This window comes from Punica granatum, chromosome 3, assembly GCF_007655135.1.
Source record: "Punica granatum isolate Tunisia-2019 chromosome 3, ASM765513v2, whole genome shotgun sequence".
In the NCBI taxonomy this organism is placed as follows: Eukaryota; Viridiplantae; Streptophyta; class Magnoliopsida; order Myrtales; family Lythraceae; genus Punica; species Punica granatum.
Genome location: NC_045129.1, coordinates 4,750,580 through 4,775,783, shown reverse-complemented (window position 1 = coordinate 4,775,783; position 25,204 = coordinate 4,750,580). Strand labels below are relative to the sequence as shown.

General features: G+C 37.2%; 2 protein-coding genes across 2 annotated transcripts in view; one reads left to right on the top strand and one right to left on the bottom strand.

The window, feature by feature from the left end:
• LOC116201683 (probable disease resistance protein At1g61300) overlaps positions 1-25,204 on the bottom strand; it is a 280,377-nt gene that overhangs the window by 135,229 nt on the left and 119,944 nt on the right. The window lies entirely within an intron of this gene.
• Positions 10,610-14,587, top strand: LOC116201710 (protein indeterminate-domain 7-like). The gene is made up of 3 exons (XM_031533088.1): positions 10,610-11,327; positions 11,807-12,203; positions 13,309-14,587. Exons 1-3 carry the CDS (start codon positions 11,042-11,044, stop codon positions 14,168-14,170), a joined length of 1,545 nt encoding a protein of 514 aa, XP_031388948.1. The 5' UTR covers positions 10,610-11,041; the 3' UTR covers positions 14,171-14,587.

The following is a 25,204-nucleotide window of genomic DNA, read 5'->3' as shown; positions in this document are numbered from 1 at the left end:
ATAAATAATTAAAATCGAAAAAATCACATTCACAGTCATGCAAAACAAATAAATGTTAACATAAATTAATCGGATCACATCCATCCATGCATAAAACTAAAGAATTATGCTGCTCTCTTTAGGATTATATGATAGACAAAACAAATAAGCTACTAAAAGATTATATAGCTATTTAGCAAAAAAAAAAAAAGATTATATAAGTCTTCTTAGTAGACAAAGCAAATAAACTCTTCTTATGATTCTGTTACTACTTCGCACATATAGGATTATATAAATATAAAATAATCTTTTTCGAAAAAAAAAATATAGATCCCAAGTATTGCCACCGTGAGTGACCTGTATGTCGAAATCGGAACCGGAACCGGAACCTATTTTCACTGGTTCCTTAAATTATTACCTGGACCTTATCCTAACAGGAAGGATTCAATCAGTTCCGAGTATACTCAGTATCTATGCATACCCTAGTATGCATACCATTAAAAAAGGAGTGCTAATTTCAGTTTACCCCTGAAAATTGCTCTCCACATCAATCTGATCTCGTGAATATTTAGTTGTCTTAATCGACCCCACACTATAGGAGTGGCAATGGTTTTTGATTCGTATCTACGACTAGTGAGTATGTTTGCATGTGATAAAAATTTTCTGAGGAAAACAAATCAAATTAGAAATTGAGAAAATTTTATGCCGTCCACACATATCTGCAATGTGAAAGTTTAAACGAAAATTAAATTCTCAAATTGTTTAAAATATAATTTCAAAATGTTTATATGATATTGACAATATATTTCATATAATATTGACCCTGCAAATTGAAGGACATGAACCTAATATGTTGCCTTCTTGTTACGTAAGCTCTATACACCTTTCCCCCAACTTTGACTCCATGCCCTCTCTTTGCAATTGGGAGCCATCGGTTTTAGTCTCCCTCCCCCCCCCCCCCATTGCCGGTGGGCCATCCCTCCACCCGTTGATAACACTTCAAAAAATCAATTGCCATTCTATTTTTCTTCGTCCATTTTCAGACTTTTCAATTTCGCAAGACGATTTTTAATCAAAATAATTACATTTCTATAGGTTCCAAAAGGTCTCATCTGGACTTGAAAGCCGCCGAGCACTTAAAAAACGTCCCTATCCCATTGAATCCATGCTTAGAGAGGTTTTCGGTAGTTCATTACGTAGCTTGACATGCTTTTACACATCGATCTCCTCCTAACAATCGAACAGTATTTTAATTCTTAAATTATGGAAAGTCTGATTTAGCAAGTAGAAAGAATTAAATTATTATCGAGCAATAGAATTAGGAGATATCAACAACTTACTAGTTAAGATTAGTATCAGCTCATCTGTTCACTTATTTTGACTGTGAAATATTTTCAGTGAACTTGAAACCAATATTGTAAGTAAAAATTTTGTCTACTGATAGTACAATTTGATAATTGTGTCATATCTCGTGATGATACCAAAATTAAAAAATTATTTTATTTTTTTTTAAAGAAAGGAATTAGGAAGAGATAGAATGGCCGGTGTTGAAAGTGATGTTGCTGCCTCACATGACATCAAAGAATTTTACTAAAATAAGTGATTATTATGAAATTCACTCGTCTTTTGTCTTTCTCGCACTCTCTCTAATATTACGTGTTCAAAGTGAATTTTTGTGTGAAATCACCAAACAAACAGAACTTTGGTAATTATATATATGTGTGTGTATGCGCAAATGCATGGTTTTCGTCCGAATCAAGCCAATCAAGGTCAGCCACGTGTGCTTGTCAGGTACGAGTCCCCTCGATCCGTCCCTTTCCCGGGCTTGGGACCGCGACCTCCCAAGCCAAGACCAGAGAGGTAGCATTGCACGTCGTGATCAAAGCGGGCTTCATTTCCTGCGCTGTATTATTATGGTTAGATTCGTTCCGGGCATATCTCGAATTTCGAATTTGATCGCGACAGTGCCGTAATCAGGGTTTACATTAATCGACTGTTTTACTTTTCGTTATAAATCGATCTGATCAACTTGCATATAGTGAGGGAGCTAATTGAAATGGTTATTATCCGGTCCTCCTGGATTGCTTATATATTACCATATTGTATGTTCACTCTGTGCGCATAGACGACTCAATGAAGTTGGACCCCATTTTGCGAATGAACTATATATCGATGTACATCGTTTGCTCATTTGTCGTATGAAAAATTGAGCTCCTCATCAGCGATGCTCTGGGCTACATCGATCAATTCCTCCACAACCTCATTTATAGTTGTTCGATCTTGGTTTATAGGTCGTAAATCAGGTTGAAATCGCCAAAAATGGGCCGAATGCTCTCGATAACTCCAGCTTCTATCCAAGTTATGCATCGGTATTCTTGTCATTTGTACGTGTGAAGAAAATAATCATTCATGCAGTGTTTTAAGGATACTCGACTTCATCGAGATTTCATTTGAATCAGTAGAGGAGTGTTGTCCATTTGACACACAACACGGGTTTCAAGGTCGGTGAAAGTGCAGGCAGGTTGGATTTTTCTTTTCTTTTTCTTTGTTCAGTTTACTTATTTTCTTATCTTTTCTCCCCTTTTTTCCCTTTAATTTTTACCATTGACTTTTACCATCTCTGGAGACTAAATCGTACATTGGGATTTTTTTTTGTTTATAAGAAATAAAACTGATCGGCTAATACAAAAATGAGAAAATAAAGAAATATGAAAATCATACTTACAAGAGTTGAATTCATAACTTCATGATTTTGAATCGGTATTAAAATTTATCTACTAAAAAATTAATTTATCACAGAAACACATTCACGTGGTTTAATACTATCATCACATTATCAAATCACATATTGCATTGCCACATTACCATTATATCCTTTTAATCCCACTCCACCATATACACTCGAAGAATGTATGAGTGGCTGGCTTAGGCACTTTCTTACACTCTCTCTTTTAAATACATATGAAATATCGGTTACATATATGAATAGCAAATTAGCAAATCGATACGGATATACAATCTAGTGACATCAAGCTATAGAGACCGACGAATTACACGGACGAGTTCACCGTGTCTACTCGATCGAGCACGGGACTAAAACGAAAGGAAGTTATCTTCAATGGGTAACAGCTGCATGTAAGTATTTGAATAGCTAACTTAGGTACACTCACACCCTCGAGTGGTACCACAAACAGAGAAGAGGGGAAAAAAGAAAAAAAAAAAAAAAGAATCAGTTGTGGGAGCCCACACCTTTCTCCGTAGCTGCCTCGTGAATCCTCAGTGCCATTATATATATTCGCATCAGAACAAAATCAGACAACACAAGCAAATGATTTTTTCGATCTGCCGGGAGAATAATAAGGTGGCGCGGCCCTATTGGTTTTAAAAAAAAAATTTAAATTAACTCAACTCAATTTATTTTCAATTCAACAACACAATTATTTCTTTAATCGTTCAATTCAATTTTTAATATTAAATTCTCTCAACTATTCATTACTTTTTCTATAATTCAACAATACAATTTTTACTTAATCACTACTTTTTTTCTACTATTCATTATTTGTTCATATTTTTTTCTCATATTTCAACAACACAATCATTATAAACCAATTAAAACCAAAACTTAACTTAACTCAACTCAAATACCAAACATAATTCAAAAATTGGATTTTCTCTACACCTTCTCTTCTTATAGTTTTTCGTTTTCTTTACCGTTGAAATTACGAGGTATTATAACCTATTAGTTGGAATGAATCTCTGCTTGGCGCTCCTTAAATCTGATAATGAGATGCTTTTAAAAGATTTTGAACTCTTTTATTGGTCGCTGAAAGAGCAATTTGTTAAATGCACTAAACTTCGTGTTTTTTTTATATAGTTTATTGTCATTTCTTTTTTCGGGGTGGAATTATTATCATCTTAATTTCGGTTAATTTTCATTGAGAAAATTATACGTGGCTTGCCAGCTGGGTGTGGTCCCATGTATGTCACGACAATTACAAGCGAGGTGGAGAATATATGATTTAACCCCGACAAATACTCTTATGAGGTTCACCAGAAACAAAATATACTCTTCAGATATTAACTTTAAGAACTGAAATGTCACCAAAAGAAGGTGAGTCTTATATTTTTCTATTCGATAAGAAAAACAAAAATAAAGAGAACCAAAACAATCTTTTTTTCCCCTTGTTTTTTTATATAGGAGCAAGTACTAATTAACTGTTCGGAGTTTTTCTTTTCAAGATTAAGCTCTTCGAGTTCAATAAGGCTTATGTGTTTTTATACTCGCAGTAGTATCGGCATTTGGTAGGAGAGCGGGTCTTGTGCAATTCTTCGTCTTTGCATTGCCGAGTCGTACTCAAAAATAGGCTACGTCTTATCTAGTTGTTTCCGTATCTTGGCCTCCATGGTTGACGGTATGCACTACGAACAAGTCACCCAGTCAATGCGACGCCAATGGGCAACTTCTGAGAGAATCCTAGTCTAATATTTTTCATTTTCTTAATCTACAACATCCACCAACCCTTTCGCGATTTTCGTCTCTCGGCATATCACTTGTTCAAATTTTTCCACATGAGCACAAATTGTCTCGTTGATCATGCACCAAAATTTAATTCTAAAATATCATCTGCAAAAGTTCGTATGTCGATGGTCAGATTTGAAAGATCATATGTGAAAGTTCATATCTTCGATTTTTCAAAAATTTGCCTTAATAATTAAATTCAAATATACCAATTTCGGATATGCAATCTTTTCTAATCTAATTAGCCATCTACGTCGAGGGGTCTTGTCACATGTGACCTACGGAAAGCACATTTGATGCTAAGGGGGGAATCTCCCTCTCCAATCACACTGTTATGAATGTGTTCTCTCCTGGTTTTGTGGAAACACATTATCCTTATTTTCCCCCTTTTTTTCACATTAATCATCATTACTTTTGTGTGTGTTAAAGTAAATTACCGATGGAGCAAATGATTTACCACAAACACGGTGGTCTAGTGGTTAAATTCCAAACACTTCATTTGAACATCACGAGTTTGAGTCTTACTAAAGACGTATAACTCGCTATTATGTGGATGTATTATGGGATAACGGTAGCCGACATTCATAATACTTCATCCAGGTGACCTTGGACTTAATCTGCTAGTGTGTTGGTGGAGCTGCGGTGACCGAGTTATGGGCGAACGGAACATTCGGTAGCGGTTAGGTTCCCTTAGTTGGGGTAATTACAGAGAACCAATAATCCGACCTACCCTTTTTATTCAAAAAAAAAAGATGGAGCAAATGATTTGATGTTAAATTATTATTATTATCTCCCAATATTCCAAATCAATAGATATGTAAAAAATCACGTCGATTGACCGTGCCATTGATTAGATTATATTGCCTCGATTGCTCCATATTACAGGTGTGCCACGTTACGCAGTTTTACTTATAATATCTTCCTTCTAATTCCGCATTGAAAACGTTATGATTGCGATTATTAATTCTTTTACATCTTGATACACAAAGGTACTCATAATTTTACAACTAATAATCTTTTTCATGGAAAGAGTGATATAGAGCAAAATTCATTGACTAAAAACAGGCGTTTATAATTTCGTATGACAAAAATTTATGTGACACAACGAAAAATCCTTAATGTGGCATCGACCGAAAACAAGAAACTGACCAATTTCTTGGTAAGAAGCACATTAAATCGTGATTTTGTCACGTGTGGTGAAGTAAACTTTTCTTTTCCCCATTTTAAATAAAACCTATGCTCACTTATCAACGAGCCACTGGACAACATTTGAAAACTCAAAGATTATTATCATCGTTATTATCATCATCATCATTATTGTTAATATTATTATTTTCCGGAACAAGAGCTTGTGATGTCTCATGGGTTATGCATGAAATGCACAAGAAACAAAAGTAGAAAATATGTTAATATATCCTGTCATTAAGAAATTCATTCATATATTGTATACACTCGAAAGGAGCATAGGTTTTTCAGGTCTATATAGCTTATGCTGAAACTTTGTCACCCAAAGATGTATATCTCTTATATATCCCGAACCGTTCGCGAACCAACAAAATACGAAGTCATGCATGGGGCTGTTGTCTCCGCAATACTATGTGGCAGTTAACATGTAAGCGGTGATTAATGACGTAAGCTGTTGACATTTACCTTATCACATATCCACAAAATTCGGAGTGCAATGAATCGGTTTCCCGTATCATCAAGAATATCAACTAATAGCGATGAGCACCGATAAACATATATCAGATTCGGTTATTAGGATGGGGGTATTTTGGATTTTATGATAAGATGACGGGCTAGAAGTAGAATAAAATCATCCCAGTACAATTGCACCAATTGGACCAAACCATGCTAGTGGGGTTAGCAGCTCTAGGACATGCCCTAAATATGCAATGGTCGACTGGGCCCATACAACACCGCATGCGCAGGACCGACCCCAGCATGTATTAGAATCTCCTAGGTCGTCTACCAGAAAAGCCCTTACTCGTTACTAAAATTTAATCAATAAATTTATTATTTTTTGGCCAGTAATTAATTTATTAATTTAGAAAATAGAGAACTGATTTGTTTTTATTTTAAACCTGCATAGTCAAATCGGAAATATAATATTCTTACATATATATATATATATATATATGCATGGACATGCATACCATGAGTTCGTATGTAGTAGAAGGTAAATCCCCCAGCATAGAAGAGGAATCAACCTCACGTGGGTTTGCTCCATTGTGTAATTGTATTTTATGAGTAAATTTCGCAACTAAAAAACAGAAGTTCATGTGTTGCCTTGCTAAATGCCCCCAGATATACATGTATACAGATATATTACATAAGTCATATAATTTATTTTATTTTATTATATATATATAAGCTTAGCAAAGGAGAGAGGTCAAGGGGAATGAATTGATAAAAGTCCCATTCGCAACAACCGAAATTTAAACCTTCTTCACTTTAAAACGTCGGTCTACATATGTACTATACTATGTATCAATACCTATATTTATAATTATACCCTCATCTGATTCTGGGAAAAATTCACGTTGGGAGAGTTTTATTTTTTAATATGTCGATATGGTTTGACTAGATTGGTCGGAACCTAATTGGACTTCCGAAAATCAGGATGCACACCAAAAAAATATACTTATTTCCAAATTTTATGTGATACAAATCTGGTTTGTGTGTACATATAGATATATATTAATATTCAAGATAGCTCGACTACTTTCGATGTAGATCAATCGTCAATAATCTATGACCCTTTATGCTAGGCAGAATGATTCCGTCACAAATGGCATTTCACATTAGACCATTGCGCAATATGGAATTAGTAAGTCTCATTTCAGTTATCGTTATTACTGACATTTTTAATGTATTTTCTTGATGATTATTTCATCTAGTAAACTCTTTTTTTTTTCTTTTTCTTTTTTTGTGTGTGTGTGGTGGGTTGGGGGGGTGGGGGTGGGGGTGGGGGTGGTGTGGTGTGGTGTGGTGTGGTGTGGTGTGTTGAATCATCTAGTAAACTCTTTGATAAACAAGGCTATATATAGCTCTAGCTAGTACTGTAGCACCAAAAGGCCACTAGTAGCACACCACAATCACGGGAAACCTTTTCCTATATGCTTTTCAATATTTATATTCTCAATTTGATAACAAATTATAAACAATTGTCCTATTTATGTCCTTTTTTTTTTTGAAAAAGTTATTTTTTTAAAATTAATTGCCTCGTATGAGCTGGGAGAGCATATTGAAAATCGGGTCGATCGAGATCCCATTTCAAAACCCTAAATCATTGAAGAATAAAACAAGAAGATGACAAAGGGGGGTATTATTTTTTTATTAGCCCCCGATGTTATTCCTTCTAATATAATCTGCAAGAGGGAACACAAAACCATGAACAAACAGAAAGACAATGTAGCTCCACACCTAGCCCACATAATCATCTCATTTATCCACGTATTCTTTCCTTTATATATATATATATATATTTATAATGGTTTCCAGACAAGTATGTTCAAATGTCCCCAATAATTTTTCTTCTGTTAAAATGTGGTCTTTGTCTCTCCTTTGAACTTATTATGATGAAAAGAATAGAATTTCTATTATAAACATCTTAGCAGATTGAAAAACACCTTACAACGGTACCGGCACTTACAACTATGATATTTTCGATAATGCAAGTATGATGTAGAGATGGCACAAACGATTTCTGAATAATTTATATAAATGCATGCTCTTGATGACGAAGAGAAAGGATTTGATTCCAAACTAAATACATGAGAGAAGCCGTATTAATAACTATTTATAATACAGTACGTTATTGCAGGTTGAATTTTTCGAATTAATTACATGGTTAATTATCAAGATAAATATAGGTGAATGTTGTCATTAAATTGATACTAACCAATGTCATAGTATTTTAATCACCCAAATAATTTTTCTTTTTCTTTTTTTGTTTTTACTATATTTTTTCATCATTATTATCCCTCTGTTCCAATTTATATCTAAGTCCAACAATATTCAGTAAATTAGTTGATTTACAGTGGGATAAAAACTGAAAGCATATAAGGCTCGAAAGTCAATGAAATTATGTCGGGGTGTACCTTATGTACTGTAGTGTAAATAAAGAGAAACCCAGAATTTGCACTTTTTTTTTCCTTTTAAATAGAATTGTCCCTTGGAATTAAACTAGGGATTGTGTGTTGGGGGGTCAAATTATGTTGAAGGGGGCCATACCCTTCGTGACTTTATCTTGAAATCGAAGTCAACTGGTTAGTTTCTATGTATGCATGCGTCAGCTTTGGTACGTACTTCCAAATAATTTATCTTTACTTCACAAGCTTTTATTCAAGAATTAAAATGATATACCTTTTTTTCTTATAATCACCACTCATTCGTATGTTAGATAATTTAAATCGTATCGAAAATAAGTAATGACGAATATGTGCATGTCCATATGCATATGTTTAGCCTGATGTTGATGTGCTAAAGAATTATATATAAGGATTTCGAAAGAAGTGATATATTAAGTATATAGATATATGCTATAAGACTTGGAATACATAAATATAGACATGAATGGATATATGTTAGAAAAAGATTAATTTGAAAATCACAGAAAAATATTTTTAATGTCTTTAAATTTGATAACGAGATCGATGATAAAGAAATAGGGAAAATATGTGTAGGAGAAAAAAAGTATCAAATTATTCCCTTTTTAGGGTTCAAATACAATCAATGAATCAATCATGTCGCCATAATAATAGAGAAGATGCCACTATTATTAATAGAAAATGAAAATGGGCAAAAAGAAAAAGAAAAAGAAACAAAGAATTATGCAAGGGGAGTCGTCCTAGGAAAAAGGTTTGCTTCAGCAATATCTCTCTGTCTTCCTCCTCCACATATTCTATCTCGTGATCATATGTGTGTGTGTGTGTCTATATATATATATATGTATGTTTCTGCCAAATTTACTCATATACATTGGATCTTATAAATTAATCGACCATCATTGTTAGTATGCTACTGCTGAAAATATTGTATCTATGTAATGTACCTTGACCACTATGATATATAGTATACATGCAAAAAACCAATCACCTCCCAAAACAGAAAAACTGTAAATGCGACTTGTAAATAATATTTTCGGTTAGAGAATTATATCAATTGAATTGGATATGATTGGTCGACTGAGAGAGCAAATAATCATTTTCATAATATTATCATCAGATTGTCCATGAGAGACTTACAAATTGGAAGCATGGAAAACTCTATTTGCGTACGTATAGGTGTGCACGTATGGGGATATACTCTTTTTCTCTTTTTTTGGATAAGTATATGGGTGTATATTCTACAACGTACGGTAGGCTACTTTTTGGCTCTTCCTTACTTTACGAAGAGAAGGAAAGGTGCCTTTAGCAGAAAATAAATACTTTCATTGAAGGCCCCAAAAACAATTCACAATTGTACAAAATAATGAATATGTTTTTAATAATAAGTGGTAATAATTAATAGTAACAGTGTTTCCATAATATAAAAAAAATTGAAGCAATAAAATTAAATACTTTCTTTTCTCTCTTCGGGATGGGAGAAAACAAAAGAAAAGACAAAGTGCCAACGTCAATATATATAACTATATAAAAAATAACGTGATTTGTTTTAAGTGATTCGACACAAATTTTTTTAAGAAAGGTTTCGAATTCGAGTTTTATGATTAAAAAATTTAGTAATAGGGAGATTATTTGCTCCTTACAAGTTCAAACCCATGTCATATTCGGATTAATCACCCATTGAGTTTCAAAATACCGAGTAGTGTGAGAAAAGGGGTGTAGTGCAGTGGCTAACACCTCACCTGAAAACCTAGAGGTTTCAGGTTCGATTTTTATCAGTGAGACTACCCGTATCCCTTTATTTAGATTTCCTTTCAATTTTCTTGTATTAGGAAATGAGCCTCCTATTGTAACCGAAAAAAGAATACCTAGTGGGGTACGGGAAATATACATACACATATATATTGTATAAATATTCCATAATAAAAAGAAAATTAAAATTTCATCTTTCCTTTTGCCTTTTGCCTTAGGGTTGTGGTTTAGTGTGATCGGTGACTAGCTTGCTTTTGTGTCATCTTCTCCCTTTCTCCCTCCCTCTTTCTCTCTTTCTCTCTCTCTCTCTCCCCCCTCCCCCCCTCTGTCTGTGTTTGAGCTTGAAACTTGAAAGGCTTACAACACAAAAGCTCTCTCTCTTTCTCTCTCTCTCTCTCTCTCTCCAAGTCTGCAGAGAAAGAAAGAACTGGGTGGCAGCCTATACATATAAATATATATGTGTGTATGTATGCATGTAAGTTCTCTCTCTCTCTCCTGGGGTTTGATAAAGATTTAGGCCTTTGTTGAAGAAGATAGCTCATATCACACAAAGTTCTAGCTGTCAAGTGAAGCTTTCGACACGTCTTACGACTGAACTCCCGCCTGAGGTTGGCTACCATCGCATGGCCGATGACGCGATGATGAGAAGAAGAACGCGGCGGAGGAGGAGGAGGAGAGGGTTATGAGAGATTGTCACTTATTGGCTTCAGCACCACTACTAGTTGCAACGGATCAAATTAGATCGGAACGGGTAGAATTGCAGATGTCGAACTTGACTTCGGCTTCGAACACGGAAGCGAGCGTGAGCTCTTGCGGGAATAGGACCATTGAGACTACTGGAGGAGGAGTAGGAGGGCGGTCAAGTAGTATGTATCCTCTTGAGCATCAGTACAGTAGTTTTCATCCTCCACCGGCTCAGACTTCTCAACCACCTCTCAAGAAGAAGCGGAACCTCCCTGGCAACCCAGGTAATAATTTGATGACTCCATCACTTTCCCGATCCCGATTCCAGTCGGGTTCTGCATCGGTTACCCAAAAAGCTTAATTAGCTGATGACTCCATTTGGCTCCCATCTTTAAGTATATCCTGGCTAGCGAGCTAGCTGGGTAAGTAAATCTATCTATTATCTAAATACATAAGTATCACACTTCCATTTTTTGATAATTTCCGGAAGCACTTGCCTCGCTAATTCAAGCAGATCTTTGTTATTCCATTTCTAAGCATCCTAAAATTTTCTTCAAAAATTCTGCAGTATCGTATAATTCCATCTAGTATCAAATTCATTAGTTTTAATATTACCGACTTAAGCCAACAAGTCATCGGAAGCATGTTTATCTTTATTCAACAATTATTGGCATGAAACATATTTTATGTGTATTTCTTGTTTTGCTTAATTATCTTTTTCCATCAATTGATGATTGTACCCTTTCCATGGTTGTCTAATCAGACCCAGAGGCAGAAGTGATAGCCCTATCCCCGAAAACGCTCATGGCCACCAACCGGTTCATATGCGAGATCTGTAACAAAGGGTTCCAGAGAGACCAAAACCTCCAGCTCCACCGGCGGGGCCACAACCTCCCGTGGAAGCTCAAGCAGAGGTCGAACAAGGAGGTGAGGAAGAAAGTCTACGTCTGCCCTGAGCCTAGCTGCGTCCACCACGACCCCTCGAGGGCGCTCGGGGACCTGACAGGAATCAAGAAGCACTTCTCTAGGAAGCACGGCGAGAAGAAGTGGAAGTGCGAGAAGTGCTCCAAGAGGTATGCAGTTCAGTCGGACTGGAAGGCTCACTCGAAGATCTGCGGCACGAGGGAATACCGATGCGATTGCGGGACACTCTTCTCAAGGTATACCCTTTCAAATGATTATTCCTTGCTCATTCAACAAACCAAATCTTTTTTGGGGTTGAAGTTCTCTTAATGGGTTCTGAAGTAGTGCCTCCATTAATGAGCACACTAGAGGTCAAAGATATGCTCATTTATGGAAGAGAGAAGGGAGAGAGGGAGGGAACTAAATAATGAAAATTTGAAGAATTAATGGCTAGAAAAGAATATTAAATTATTAATTAAGCAAACTGGGGAGAAAGAAGAGTTAATTACGAGTACTCAATATACTAAAAATAATGTATATCATCAGGATTCAGTCCTGGTATAACAATTTGGAGTTACTCCAACTGAGACCATGATGGTTCAATACATACCATTAGCAATAAAGAAATTTTGTACATCATAAGTTTGTGAGAAATCTCTTAATGAGTGAATGTAAGTTCAATGTGAGATCATGAATTTGAAATATCTAAAGAATTAATTAAAAACAAGAATAATTAAACTCCCACTTCTCCTCAAAGCTATTGGACGAAAACTGGTGCATTAGTTGGGTTAGCCCTTAATGGTGAATGTCATGTACACATACTTTTAACGATATCGATGAGATTTAGTGTTAAACAATTTACCCCTTTAAATAAATGTTTAGGTGGGAATAGTACAATATAAGAGAAGCAAGCTCATCATCAGAGAAATTAGATTTAACCCGGCAAAAAATGCGAGAATGTATATATGGATCGTGAATATGTTAATTTAATGGGGTCACCGATGATCTCAAAGTCGATCACCATAATTTTAGTGAGAAATGTAATAAATGTATTATGGATAAGCTAAAGTCTTGGAAATTTCTAATGGAACAGAACAGATAGGGAGAATGTGTGTGGATCTGTGTCCTTTGGCTCTAATAGAAAGGGGAGAAGAACACAAAAAGAGAATGTGTCTACCGATCGGATCAGATAAAGATATATAAGGGCTCGCAAAAGGGGAAGATCAGAGAAAATAGAGCGAACAAAGTCAATGCAATTCTCCATTGTTAAGCTTTTTGGACACTTTGCCCTTTGTCCTCTTCTGTTCTGTCCTAATTTTGTTTTGGTATCATCTTTTTTCTTTTTTTTATATTTGGTTACAGGAGGGACAGTTTCATTACCCACCGAGCCTTCTGCGATGCCCTGGCAGAGGAGAGCGCTCGGTCGATTGCCCCGAACATTAGTAGTAACGACCCGAGACAGTTCCTGCACCACGGGATCGTGCAGCCCTCCCCGTCCTCCACCTCGAACCCGAACCAGCACAGTGGTTTCTTCAGTAATTTGCAAATACCCTTGCAGTTCGACCCGTTTCTCGCCAACCTTAAGAAGGAGCACGAGCCGATCCAGCAGCCTTTTCCCGGGCTCAGACATGACCTCATGATGCCCCCTTGGATCGGGTCGGGTCAGGATAACCCGTTCTCCCATCAGCCAGTTTTCGCCGAGGGCACAAACCCTAGCCAGGGACCTGGCCATGCGGGCGGAGTGGGCCCAGCAATGCAATCGTTCCAGCAGGCACCACCACTGCCGCCAGCAGGGCCAACCGCCGGCAGCATGTCAGCCACCGCCCTGCTGCAGAAAGCCGCCCAGATGGGGCACGTGTACTCGGACCCTGGGAAGAGTGCATCAGCCGTCTTCGGGCTTGCCCTCTCCTCGTCAAATGCCGAGGCTGCGAGTGGTCTCCACGCCCCGCCGCACCAGGCTGGGGGGCCGTCTTTGTCCCTGATGCAGGAGATGGTGTCGTCAACCCAGTTGCCCGGGACCTCCTACGACTTCCCACCGGCAAGTGGCGGCAGTGGTGGCGGAGGAAGAGTTGGGGCCGGCGGAAGTGAGGGACTAACCAGGGACTTCTTGGGCCTGCGCCCGCTCTCGCAGAGTGAGATTTTCGATATCGCCGGCTTAGGGAACTGCATGAGCTCTCCTCATGACCCCCAGAGCCAACATTTCCAGAAGCCATGGCAAGGTTAATCTGAGTACATCCAACATCAACCGACAAAGTGACTTACGGTTTAAGGTCGAACGGATATATGGTGGGGGTATACCGATCGTGAAGTTCGACACAGTATATATCACTTTTTTAATGCGATAATGAGCATGTCCGTTTCACGAAGAGTGGTGGTCTAGAGATTTATCTGAACCTATGGACCTGTGGGGTTCGGGATGCTCCGTAAGGAGTCCGTCCATTAGCAATAAAAACACAAGACAGGTAATTTTGAGAATATTTCATTTCGTTTTTCATTTTCAATATAATAGTGCCATAGTAGTATTATTAGCTGAATTAAATTCCATCTTTTGTCTCTTTCTTTTCTTTCACTCATAGTGCCAAATTACGTCCCAAAGGGAATATGGACTCGTCGGAATATATATTCTTGAGAGATACACCAACTTCTTTTGTCCTTTTTTCAGCATCTGCAGGTTTTTTTTAAGGGGGGAAAAAAAACAATGGTGCCGAGAAACCCTAGATTTTCGTTTTTTTATTTTATTTTGAAATTTGATTATTTTTTTAGAAAATATTTCTTCCTCATTGGGGGGTGTAAGTAATAAGAGGAGAGTAGACTTGTCGGGGGACCAAGTTTCAATGAAAAACAAAAACTTTCTGCTCATTTGCAGCGTTTTGGACGTTTAGTTGCAGTCTCCGGTCGTTTTCTGATCCCTCTCTCCCATCATCATCATCATTGCCTTCTATGTTTTGACCAAATTGTTGTACTAAGCATATGCAACAACATACGATTCTTGACGACATGGGTTTTACTTGTGATTTTTGTGCACGTACGTACCCCTTGTAGCACATTATTTTATTTTATTTTTCTCTTGACCAATATGATATCCCATGTTAATCACGCCATAAAAAATAAATAAAGCCCGTCTGTATATCTTATTGTCGACAAGAAGCTCGAGAGCAACGTTGCTAAAATAAATACAGTCCCTAGCATGAGGTCGTGTATATATAGTTCATGTCTCTCTAATGCCATGCATCATGGTTTCGTTAGTTAGCAACTTTTGGAAGGAATTGAAGCAACTATATATGTTCAGGAGGTTGTTGAGACTTGAGATAAGAGAGATATCCATACGGCGAGATTCGAACCATATGACCAACATTTGGAGCTAGCTAACTAGACAACAATTTTTCATGACACGAGGTTTAAGCTTAAGTACCGTGCATGCATGGATTAATATACAAAGTTGAATGGAAAAAATTTACGGGAATTATGGCTTCGTGTAATCGAAATATCATAATTAAATACATTTATCATCGCTGTGCTTTATATGTTTCACTCAAAAGAGGGACAAATTGTTTGACTGATGTCTGATCAGTTTGATGAGGAAGTACGTTGGTTTATTCTAAAAGAAAATTTAATTAATTTATTGTATGAAGGAAATACATACATCATAATTTGACCAAATTAATGGAATTATGTAGATCAATATGGGATACAAAGTTTTTTTTTTCCGGATGAGCATCACATGATATTTAATTCTGGCTTATTTGGTTTGCAAATGTGATTTTAAAATCACAACTTTAATATAATTTTACCCACAACAAACTCATACAAAATCAAATAATGTGCTACATTTATACCACTATTTTTCAACAACAAAACAAAATAACTCATATAAAGTTAAAGGGTGGACCCCATTTATACCACTCTTTTTCAAAATCAAAATTTGATTTTAAAATCATATTTTGAAACCAAACGTAGCATTAATGACTATGACTAATTCAGATTCAGACAAGGTCCGTTCACTAAGAAAAAATCTCTTCTAATCGTGATTTTTTTTTACAAGATTCAAATAGAAGATCTTATTTAAAGGAAGCGTGTTTTTTTTTTGTGAATTAAAGGAAGAGGTATTTGGTAGATGGAAAGAATGCCCCTTACTTCGCCATCGTCATGGAAATTAATTATGCCATGATATGGGGTGAGTCCTTTTCGGGATTTGGCTTTGTGCATATGATTAAGTGATGAGAGGCACGAATGATTTTCAATCTATCTCTCTCACCATGAAGAAAAGTGACAAGTTTCACTGCCTTTGGATGTGTAAAGCAGAGTTTCCATTATAAGTAAAATAAATGGAATGCACCCCACTATGATCGTGAGGTTGGGCCGCACTAAAACGATGTGTCCTTATTAATTAAAATAAGAAATATCATAGGTCATATAACCCAATCAGAAGAACAGGTGTATAATAAAAGTTTTCATCTCATTAGAGCGCCATTAAGTGTAAGTTATCGAAAATTTTCGATGATAACATTGCGTATGAATCACAGTCTGGAAATTTCCAAGGAAAATAACACGTATGTTTGCAATAGGGGTTTAGAGCCCCTTCATGGTGGTAATTATTCAAATTATTAATATTTTGAGTTTTATATGTTATATATCATCAAGTGGCATGCATATTTATAATTGAGGAGCGGGAGTGCATATTAAATTTATATAAATTGTTACTTAAATTTATTATTATTTTGTTTGAATATGCAAGTATGTTTCCGTAAGGAAAGATCACGAGTTTTAATAAAATTTAAATGTGCACCACAAGAAAAGGGCATTGGATTCTCTGAGACCAAAGAAAAGGTGCAAAATGAGAGAAAAAAACAAAAATGTGCCTATGGGGATGGACAAGTGAAGGAAGCTTATGGGTCTTTTTTCTTTTTGGGTTTATGAATAATGGAGGTTTTATGCATATTTGTTTATTTAGTTAAAGAAATAATGAAGAAAAAGGGGGTAAGAGATGCCTTTTGACAGCTGATGTGGGTACAATAGTTGGGATTCAATCCCGAAGTAGAATCCATATTTTTTAGATTTTAAGAGAAAAAAGAGCCAAAAAATATGTATAATTTGAGAAATGAAATGTAATATCGCGATACACACCTTTGTCTGAAATTGAGAAATTTTACGTTCAATTATTGAATAATTAATATTTATTTCTTTTTTTAGTCATTCTTCATAATTGAAATAAAATATAATTTTTATTTGAATGAAAAATAAAATATATCAAGAGATATGCTCTCTAGCTGGGAAATTATTCACATGACAAGAGGAGGAAGTGGAAGTGGGCCTTTGTTTCTCTTGCTTGTATATCCCGTGACTAAATATTCAGTTTGCAGTGCGAATATATGTCTGTCTATATCATATAATTTTACCCTCAGTTTCTACCATGTAATTTCTTTTTGTTTTCAAATTTACAAAAAATTTACGTATTCATCAGTTATCCTTACTAAAAAGTCTCTATCTCTCTAAGCATTATTCAGTAATTTCTTGTAGTAACTTATGAAAAAAAAAATTGCAGTTATTCTCTTGAAATTACCAAGTCCCGTATTTGCATGCGTCGACATTTGTATAATCATAAGGACATAATTAATTCTCCATTTTTTTTTCGTGCATGCCTTTTCTTTTTCACTGATAAACTTTCAATTGTTTTCTTTCCTGATTTGTATGAATATTCTCTCTATGAAATTTCCTGTCCATCATAATGAGATTAGGGCATTCATCGGGTCTTTCTTTTCAGTGATGTGTTGATGTCTCAGTAGCTTTTCTTGTGTATATGTACTTCTTCTTCTTCGATTATAGGCCGAAATAGGAAACAACCTCCGTGATTAGATTCTCTTCTGATGAAAAAGTCATGACAAGGAATCATTGCCCACCCTCAGGCCATGGAAAATTGCGAAAAACTAGAATAACAATTAAGTAAAATAACGATGAAAGAGGAATTAAATAAAGAAAGCAAACAAAAAATGAGATCATAGGATCCATCCCTCTCATAGTATTTTGGTCTATCAAGTATGAATATATTTAATTAAAAGAGCGTATAGCGTAATAGTACATGCTCTCTTATGATAACTAAGAAGTTTTAAATTTAATATTCAGTTGGACTATCCGTAATCCTTTATTAGCTATTAGAATTTTTATTTCATTGTACTAGATTACATACTTCCTTTGTAACTGAAAAAAAGCATGAATACGTTTATCATTATGGCTCATTCATCGTTGTTTATACTCTTACTTACGGTTTCATATTCGAGTTTTGTAAATGGATAATTCCCGTGAAACAAGCAATCTAATGCCGATTGGTAGGGGTGTAAGGAAAATGCCGAAAAATTGAAAACCCGAAAAAATGAACCTACCCTAACCGAAAAAACCGAACCCGAAAAACCTAAAAGCCGTTATGAGTAGGTTTTAAGGACATGAAAAATCCACCCGAAAAGGGACCAACTGAAAATCCCGGCGGTATCGTATCCACCCGAAGATTCATATATATATACATGTTTATATATATTTCCACTAAAATTGTTGATAAGATTGTTCAATTTTTTTGAGAAATAATTATGTTGTAGTGTTATTATTTATGTTAATTCATTTGTGTGGAAAAAGAAAGAAAATTGTCAATCTATTTTTTTCACGATACTTGATCATTTTTAAAATTTCTTCAACTGGTCTCACAATTTTTTCACTTTTGGTCTCTGAAAAAACCACCCGAAGAACCGAAACCATGGGTGGGTGGTTTTTCATACTCCCAAATAATTTTAGGGCAGTTCTTTTGTTCTAAAAAAATTGGTCCGAACAAAACGGGACCGAAATATTTTTTAAAAAGCACCCAAACCCACCGATTTCCCCCCCTACTGATCGGATGGAAATTGTAGAAATGCATGCTCCAAGGAAAAATCAATGCTGATCGCGTATTATAGCTAGACATTAATGATTTTGTTTTATATAAATTGTAACTTGGCTAGCTTAAATCCCACTCGTGGTGTCGGATACAAAAAAATATATAAAATGTTTTATGTATTGCACGCACAGGCATATATACCTATAGCGGGATAAGTACTTAGACTGTGGCTGGGAGTCGTCTTTTCAACTGATCGGAGATAATAGTTCGAGATGGAGATAGGCCATTATCGAGAATTACTTGGACCATCAGTAAGAGGCCAAGAGGGGCTCGAAAATGTTACAGATTTTTATTGAGTAGTGGTCACGAAAAAAGGGACACCGGCCATGCAATGGGAAAGAGAACAAAAGGAAATCATCATTAGCCCATCATAAGGTAAAGTAGCTGCCTATATTAGTAAAATATCTTTCGTTTTTTGGTTAATTTTTTCATGTGATCGTGAGCTTTACATAATAAATATTAGAAAATTAGAGGGAAATAATAAATTAGGAAAGCCGCGTTTAAAGCTGTCGTCTTCAACATCTCAAGAGATTCCCTGAATTTGTGTGCATGCGCGTAATATTAATTTACATAAATACAGTACAAATATACTATATAGTTTATATGATATTATATAATTTTTCTTAGTTACTAGGATTAAATAAGGGGTGGATTACTAATATGAGTTAGTCCAAATGATTCCATCTTTGATTTGAGCGTTGTAACGGAGAAAAAATTTATGATTAGGAGAGTTTATCTCCTTCGACAAATCGATTCAGTTTGAATTAGATTAGTCGAGGTCTATTAGAACTCTAGACGTTAGGGTGCGCATAGGAAAAAGGGGTGGATTGGATTAAGGGGAGATTTCCTGAACTTACGAATTGTAACTCTCAGTCCTTCTATCGGTCTGGGAAATTTTGGGGAAGAAACACTATTGAGTTGCAATAAAGTTGATCATAAGATGAACCAAAAAGTCGAATCGTGGAGCCATACTGCATGTGGATTTGTCTGTTCCATGCATATGTATTCATTCTTGTAGAGAGGCAAGATTGATTGAATCACTGTTGACTTCTCAAACTTCATACATTTCGTCTCCCTTGAAAAGATCTATCACATGTTCTGGACGATCCCCGTCCCGACAGTCGGATTCTTGTGGGTCCTGCCGAGGTGGTGATCAATGTCTTACTCCCTCTCATGTTGCCAGTTGGGGGGGCCGACATGACTTGAACTTGAAGTGAGGTTGCAGGGCAATCTTGATAGGATCATATATGATTCAACTCGTCCCTTCGGAATGACTTTGCTCACAAATCGACATAGGAAGAAAAATGGAAGTTCAGTTCTCTTATGACATGGGTAGTGATACCGACATCTTTTGGGAGCAACTGGGAATTGACATGAATGCGATAAGGGCGGTATCGAGAAAGTTTCGGTGCCGGTGAATGGTGAATGGTGATGGGCTCGGGATGTCTTTATGGGCCATGGCGCATTGGGACAAATCAAAATTGGGCCAGAAGATAATGACCGTCCTATTAGTTGCCGAGGTAGCGGTAGCCTCATCGTGCCTAATTTAATGCTCTCGGAATAGATGATCTTAGATTGGGACAAGTCAAGCCCAAAGAGCCAGCCCATTGGGATATTTTGCTTGAACTGACGTGGGCTCAGAAAAGACCTTTTTGTGTTTTTTTTTGAATCACCGAATCGAAAAAAAAAGGAAAAGTATTTATATATACTAAAGACAAAGGGCCAATGCAAATTTCTTGTTTGGTGCGATCATGAAATGTCTTTCTATATTTATTTATTTTTTGGGATAGGATAAGTAGTCCTTCTTCTACTTGCTTGTGGTAATCTCATCTTGACCATCGATTTGGTATTGGTGATGAGGTTAATGTATTTCCCTTTCGATTACAATAAAGATTCATAAGTATGGTATGATAAAATCAAAATCATAATAGCTAATAAAGGAGAACGTATAATCCCATAACGAATATCGAATTTATATCTTGAATATCAAATTAAGGCATGCGTTATAATAATACATTATTTTTGAATAATGCATATCTTTTCCTACTGCATAGTTTCTTTCCTTCCACGAAAAATATTGCCAAAAATTCCTCCAATGAAAGAGACTGCTTATATAATTCAAAATTAATGGCCAAATAAATTAGGGTAAAAATTTTTTTGTCTCAATTTTCACTCAGATTGTTTCTAGATGATGTAAACCCCAATCCTATTAATAACATTACGGACAACCGAGACAACAGCTATAAATGGACGATTTTTGTCGTCAGTTTGATGCGTTACTTAATACATGCGAGCTTCATATCTAGCAAAAAAATAAATCCAAGCTTCTATTTTATAGATCAATAATCGCTTTCTCATCCACCGTTAGAGCATAAATACAAAAAAGTATCGTTGTCGGATGGTAGGCACCTTGTCGATATCAAAGTTCAGAAAAAATAAGGAAGTATAGTTAAATCATAACATTCTTTCTTAAAGACTATGAAACCCAAAACAAAAATTATTGAATATACTATTTTTGAGAAGACAACGAAATACAATCACTATTCGAGAATTGAAACAATAATACCTCATATATAAGCAAGCATTAAATCAAGTACGATAAAAGTACAGGTCAGCGGCATCGCATATTTCACCTCGATGTGTTATTTTCACTCGGGCCAATTTTCATGAGATTCCGAGTTGTTGTATGTGAGTAGAGTAGATTGTGATCAAAGTTCAAGCACAGAATTTCCTGAGGAGCAAATCGGAAATAATACAAAAGTTAGCGGGGCTAGTTGGATAGAATATGAGACTTTGGGGGCTAAAAGAAGAATTTTCTGTCCACGTGTCAACGACTCCCAAAATTCCACAAGTAAACGACAAGACAGAAGAGCTCGAGCTCGACAGCCATGACGAACTCCGTAGAGAATCTGTTTGTTAGCTTTGAGTCCGCCATTGATGGAGGGGGGGACTTTGCTCAAATGAGAGCTCCCACTATTATGGATATTCCCGATTGTGTACAGTTGTATTGTAATTAATTTCTTGATATATTAGGAACTTTTAGATTTCAATCTTAGAATATTACCCAGTTTCCTTTTGGTTTGAGATTGTACAATCTATTTATTTTGCACTTCACCGTAATGCAATTCAAGTTGGATCAATCCAATATTCACATAGTATCAGAGCGCCTACGCTCTTGAACCAATTAAAATTTTATGACTTCAAAATGTCAGATGTTAGCGACGATGAGAAGAGTCCCATGAAAGACACAGGCTCGGCAAGGAAGGCTGGAGACAGCTCTGGGAGGGGCATGGAGGTTCCTCCAGTCTATCACCTAGCTTCATCAGATAGCACAGGGGTTCAGATAATTGGTTGCACACTCAATGGCAACAATTATCTCACATGGTCACGTGCAATGCTAATTGCACTTCGGGCAAGGAATAAACTGGCTTTTATTGATGGTTCTCTCGAGAAGCCGGGAGAAGACGATCCCTTAAGGAAGAGATGAGAGAGATGCAATTCCACGGTTATAGCGTGGATGTTCAACACAATGGAGGAAAATCTACGAGCTATAGTAGCTTATGCAGTAGACGCAATGAATTTGTGGGACGACCTCAAGGAGAGGTATTCCAAGGGAAATCAGTCTCGGGTCTTCCAGATAAAGACCGAGATATGTCTCCTCAAACAAGAGGGATCGAGTATACGAGATTACTACGGCAAGCTCAAGCTACTCTGGGACGAATTGGAGTTATAAAGACCGTGATATGTCTCCTCAAACAAGAGGGATCGAGTATACGAGATTGCTACGGCAAGCTCAAGCTACTCTGGGACGAATTGGAGTTTTACCTCGAGCATTTAGGATGTAGTTGTAGAGCAAGCGCCACGATTATTGCTCAGAGAGAAACGGAGAAATCGTATCAGTTCCTCATGGGACTTACCTCCTAATTCAACACGATTCGGTCAACGATTCTGAGTATCGAGCTGATGCCTGACTTGAATAAAGTGTACAAGATGGTGACGAATGAAGAACGACAGAGGCTCGTTACTGGGACTCGAGAATCCACCTCTGAAGCGGCGGTGTTCATGGCGAGAGGAGAAACAGGGCATGGAGGAAAAAGAGGACGCTTTCGCGATTTTCAGCAAAACCCAGAAGGAAGACTGGTCTGTGCTCATTGTGACAAACTGGGCCACTCGAAAAATACCTGCTGGGCCTTGATAGGCTACCCATCTTGGCATTCAAAGTCCAAGACAAATGCTGGAAAGGGGCCTGGACATGGGCAGACTAAGCCCAGAAGTGGGCCGCGGGCGAAACCTCACTTCCAGCAAGGCCCAGATTGTGCGAACATGGCCTAAACCGTGCAGGGAAGGGGCTCACGGGCTAAGCGACTGAAAGCCATACCCGACGAGCAGTTTCAGAAATTGTTCGATACGATCACCTAGGACACCGCAGATTCTAATCGACTCATTTATAGAGCGAGTGGATTTTGGATACGGGAGCTTCAAGGCATATGATCGGATATCTTGAAAATTTTTCAACATCTCTTCCGATTAGAGGGGGGGCACCGATTCATATTCCTAATGGGGGCATAATACAAGCCACCCGAATAGGAACCGTGAAGATTACTAATTCCGTCAAGATAACTAACGTGCTTTATGTGCCCACTTTCAATTGCAATTTAATCTTTATTGCTCGATTATCAAAGGAGATGAATTGTTTTGTGACTTTTTCCTATGATTTTTATGTGATCCAGGAACGCACCTCTCGGAGGACGCTTGAAGTAGGTGAACTTCGAGGGGGGTCCTATTATCTGAGGCGAGTGGGGATCGCACCGTAGACATGTCAGGCAGTCATAGAGGAATCCACTGACATCTGATATTGGAGGCTTGGTTATCCATCTCGCACCATAAGGTTGAATGGTATTAATTTGAATTATGAAGATGGAAGAAATAAGGAATGTGACGTATGTCTTGAGAGCAAAGCAGACACGCTCACAATTTGATTTGAGTATGAATAAGGCTGAGTACCCATTTCAATTGATACATTGTGACTTGTTGGGACCGTATAAAGTTAAGGCTAGCTGTGGGGCCAACTATTTCTTAACTATTGTGGATGATTTTCAGTCGGGGTGTGTGGCTGTATTTATTACGAGAAAAATCTGAAGCTCGACGATTCATTATTGATTTTTTCAATTTAATCAAGAACTAATTTGATCGCACGATTAAGACTATGAGAAGTGATAATGGGTTGAAGTTCTTATCAAGGGAGTTACAAGATTTCTTCTCTACACATGGTATTATACATCGGGCATCGTGTACAAATACGCCACAACAAAATGGCAGGGTTGAGAGGAAACATCGGCATATTCTGAATGTGGCTCGGGCACTCATGTTTTGGGCTTCATTGCTAACGCATTTTTTGGGAGAATATGTTTCTACTGTTGTTCATTTAATAAATGTCATGTCGACACCTTTACTTGGGAACAAGAGTCCACATGAGGTACTTTTCGGGAAACCGCCTAACTACTCGAATTTACGAGTTTTTGGATCGTTATGTTATGCACACACACGGACCAAGGATAAATTTGCGCCAAGGTCTCGGAAGTGTATTTTTATCGGATATTCCCATGCGAAGAAGGGTTGGCGACTTTCTTATATGAAGGATCAACATATATTCGTGTGGAAGGATGTTCGATTTTGCGAGACGATATTTCCTTTTGCCGCAGGGAATGGAGATTTAAAGCAAGAAAGAAAAGGGGGCCTATTATTTTTGGATGGGCATCAGTCAGCTTCTTCACCGGATGGGTGCGAAGAGTTAGAGCCCGGGATAAGTGTGGGTCGACAGCAGCAAGAAGCTGAAGTGAGGCCTGCAGATAAAGAAGGGTCCAGGTCGGAGACAGCACGGGCAGGGCCCAACTCAGAACGGGCAAATTCAAAGACAGCCCAGATGGATGGACTTGTGGGCCGAAATTTTGAAGCGAAGGAGAGCCCAATGAAAAAGGGAAACATGGGCCGAGATCCAGAAGTGAGGGGGAGCCCAATGAACTCTGCAGAGCAAGGGCATATTTCCGGGCCGGGTATTATTTTAGGGGATCCACAGTTAAGTCGGGATAATTATGGGCAGAATGAACAAATATCTACATTGAACACGGGTAATACTTCATCATAAATAAATTTGCGGAGATCTGGACGAGTATCTAATCTTCCCGAACGCTTCAAGGATTTTATTGTTCACACCGTACACTATAAGACCCCCTCTCCTGATTTACCCATCTCCTCGAACTCCTCGGGTATGTCCTATACCATTGAGAAATTTATTGGTTATTCGAATATCTTCAATCACCACAAAGTGTTCCTAGCGGC

Coding starts and splice junctions, on each gene's coding strand:
- LOC116201710 (XM_031533088.1), top strand. CDS start 11,042: ATGAGAGATTGTCACTTATTGGCTTCAGCACCACTACTAGTTGCAACG. Junction 11,328..11,806: donor GAACCTCCCTGGCAACCCAG/GTAATAATTTGA, acceptor TTGTCTAATCAG/ACCCAGAGGCAGAAGTGATA. Junction 12,204..13,308: donor TGCGGGACACTCTTCTCAAG/GTATACCCTTTC, acceptor ATTTGGTTACAG/GAGGGACAGTTTCATTACCC.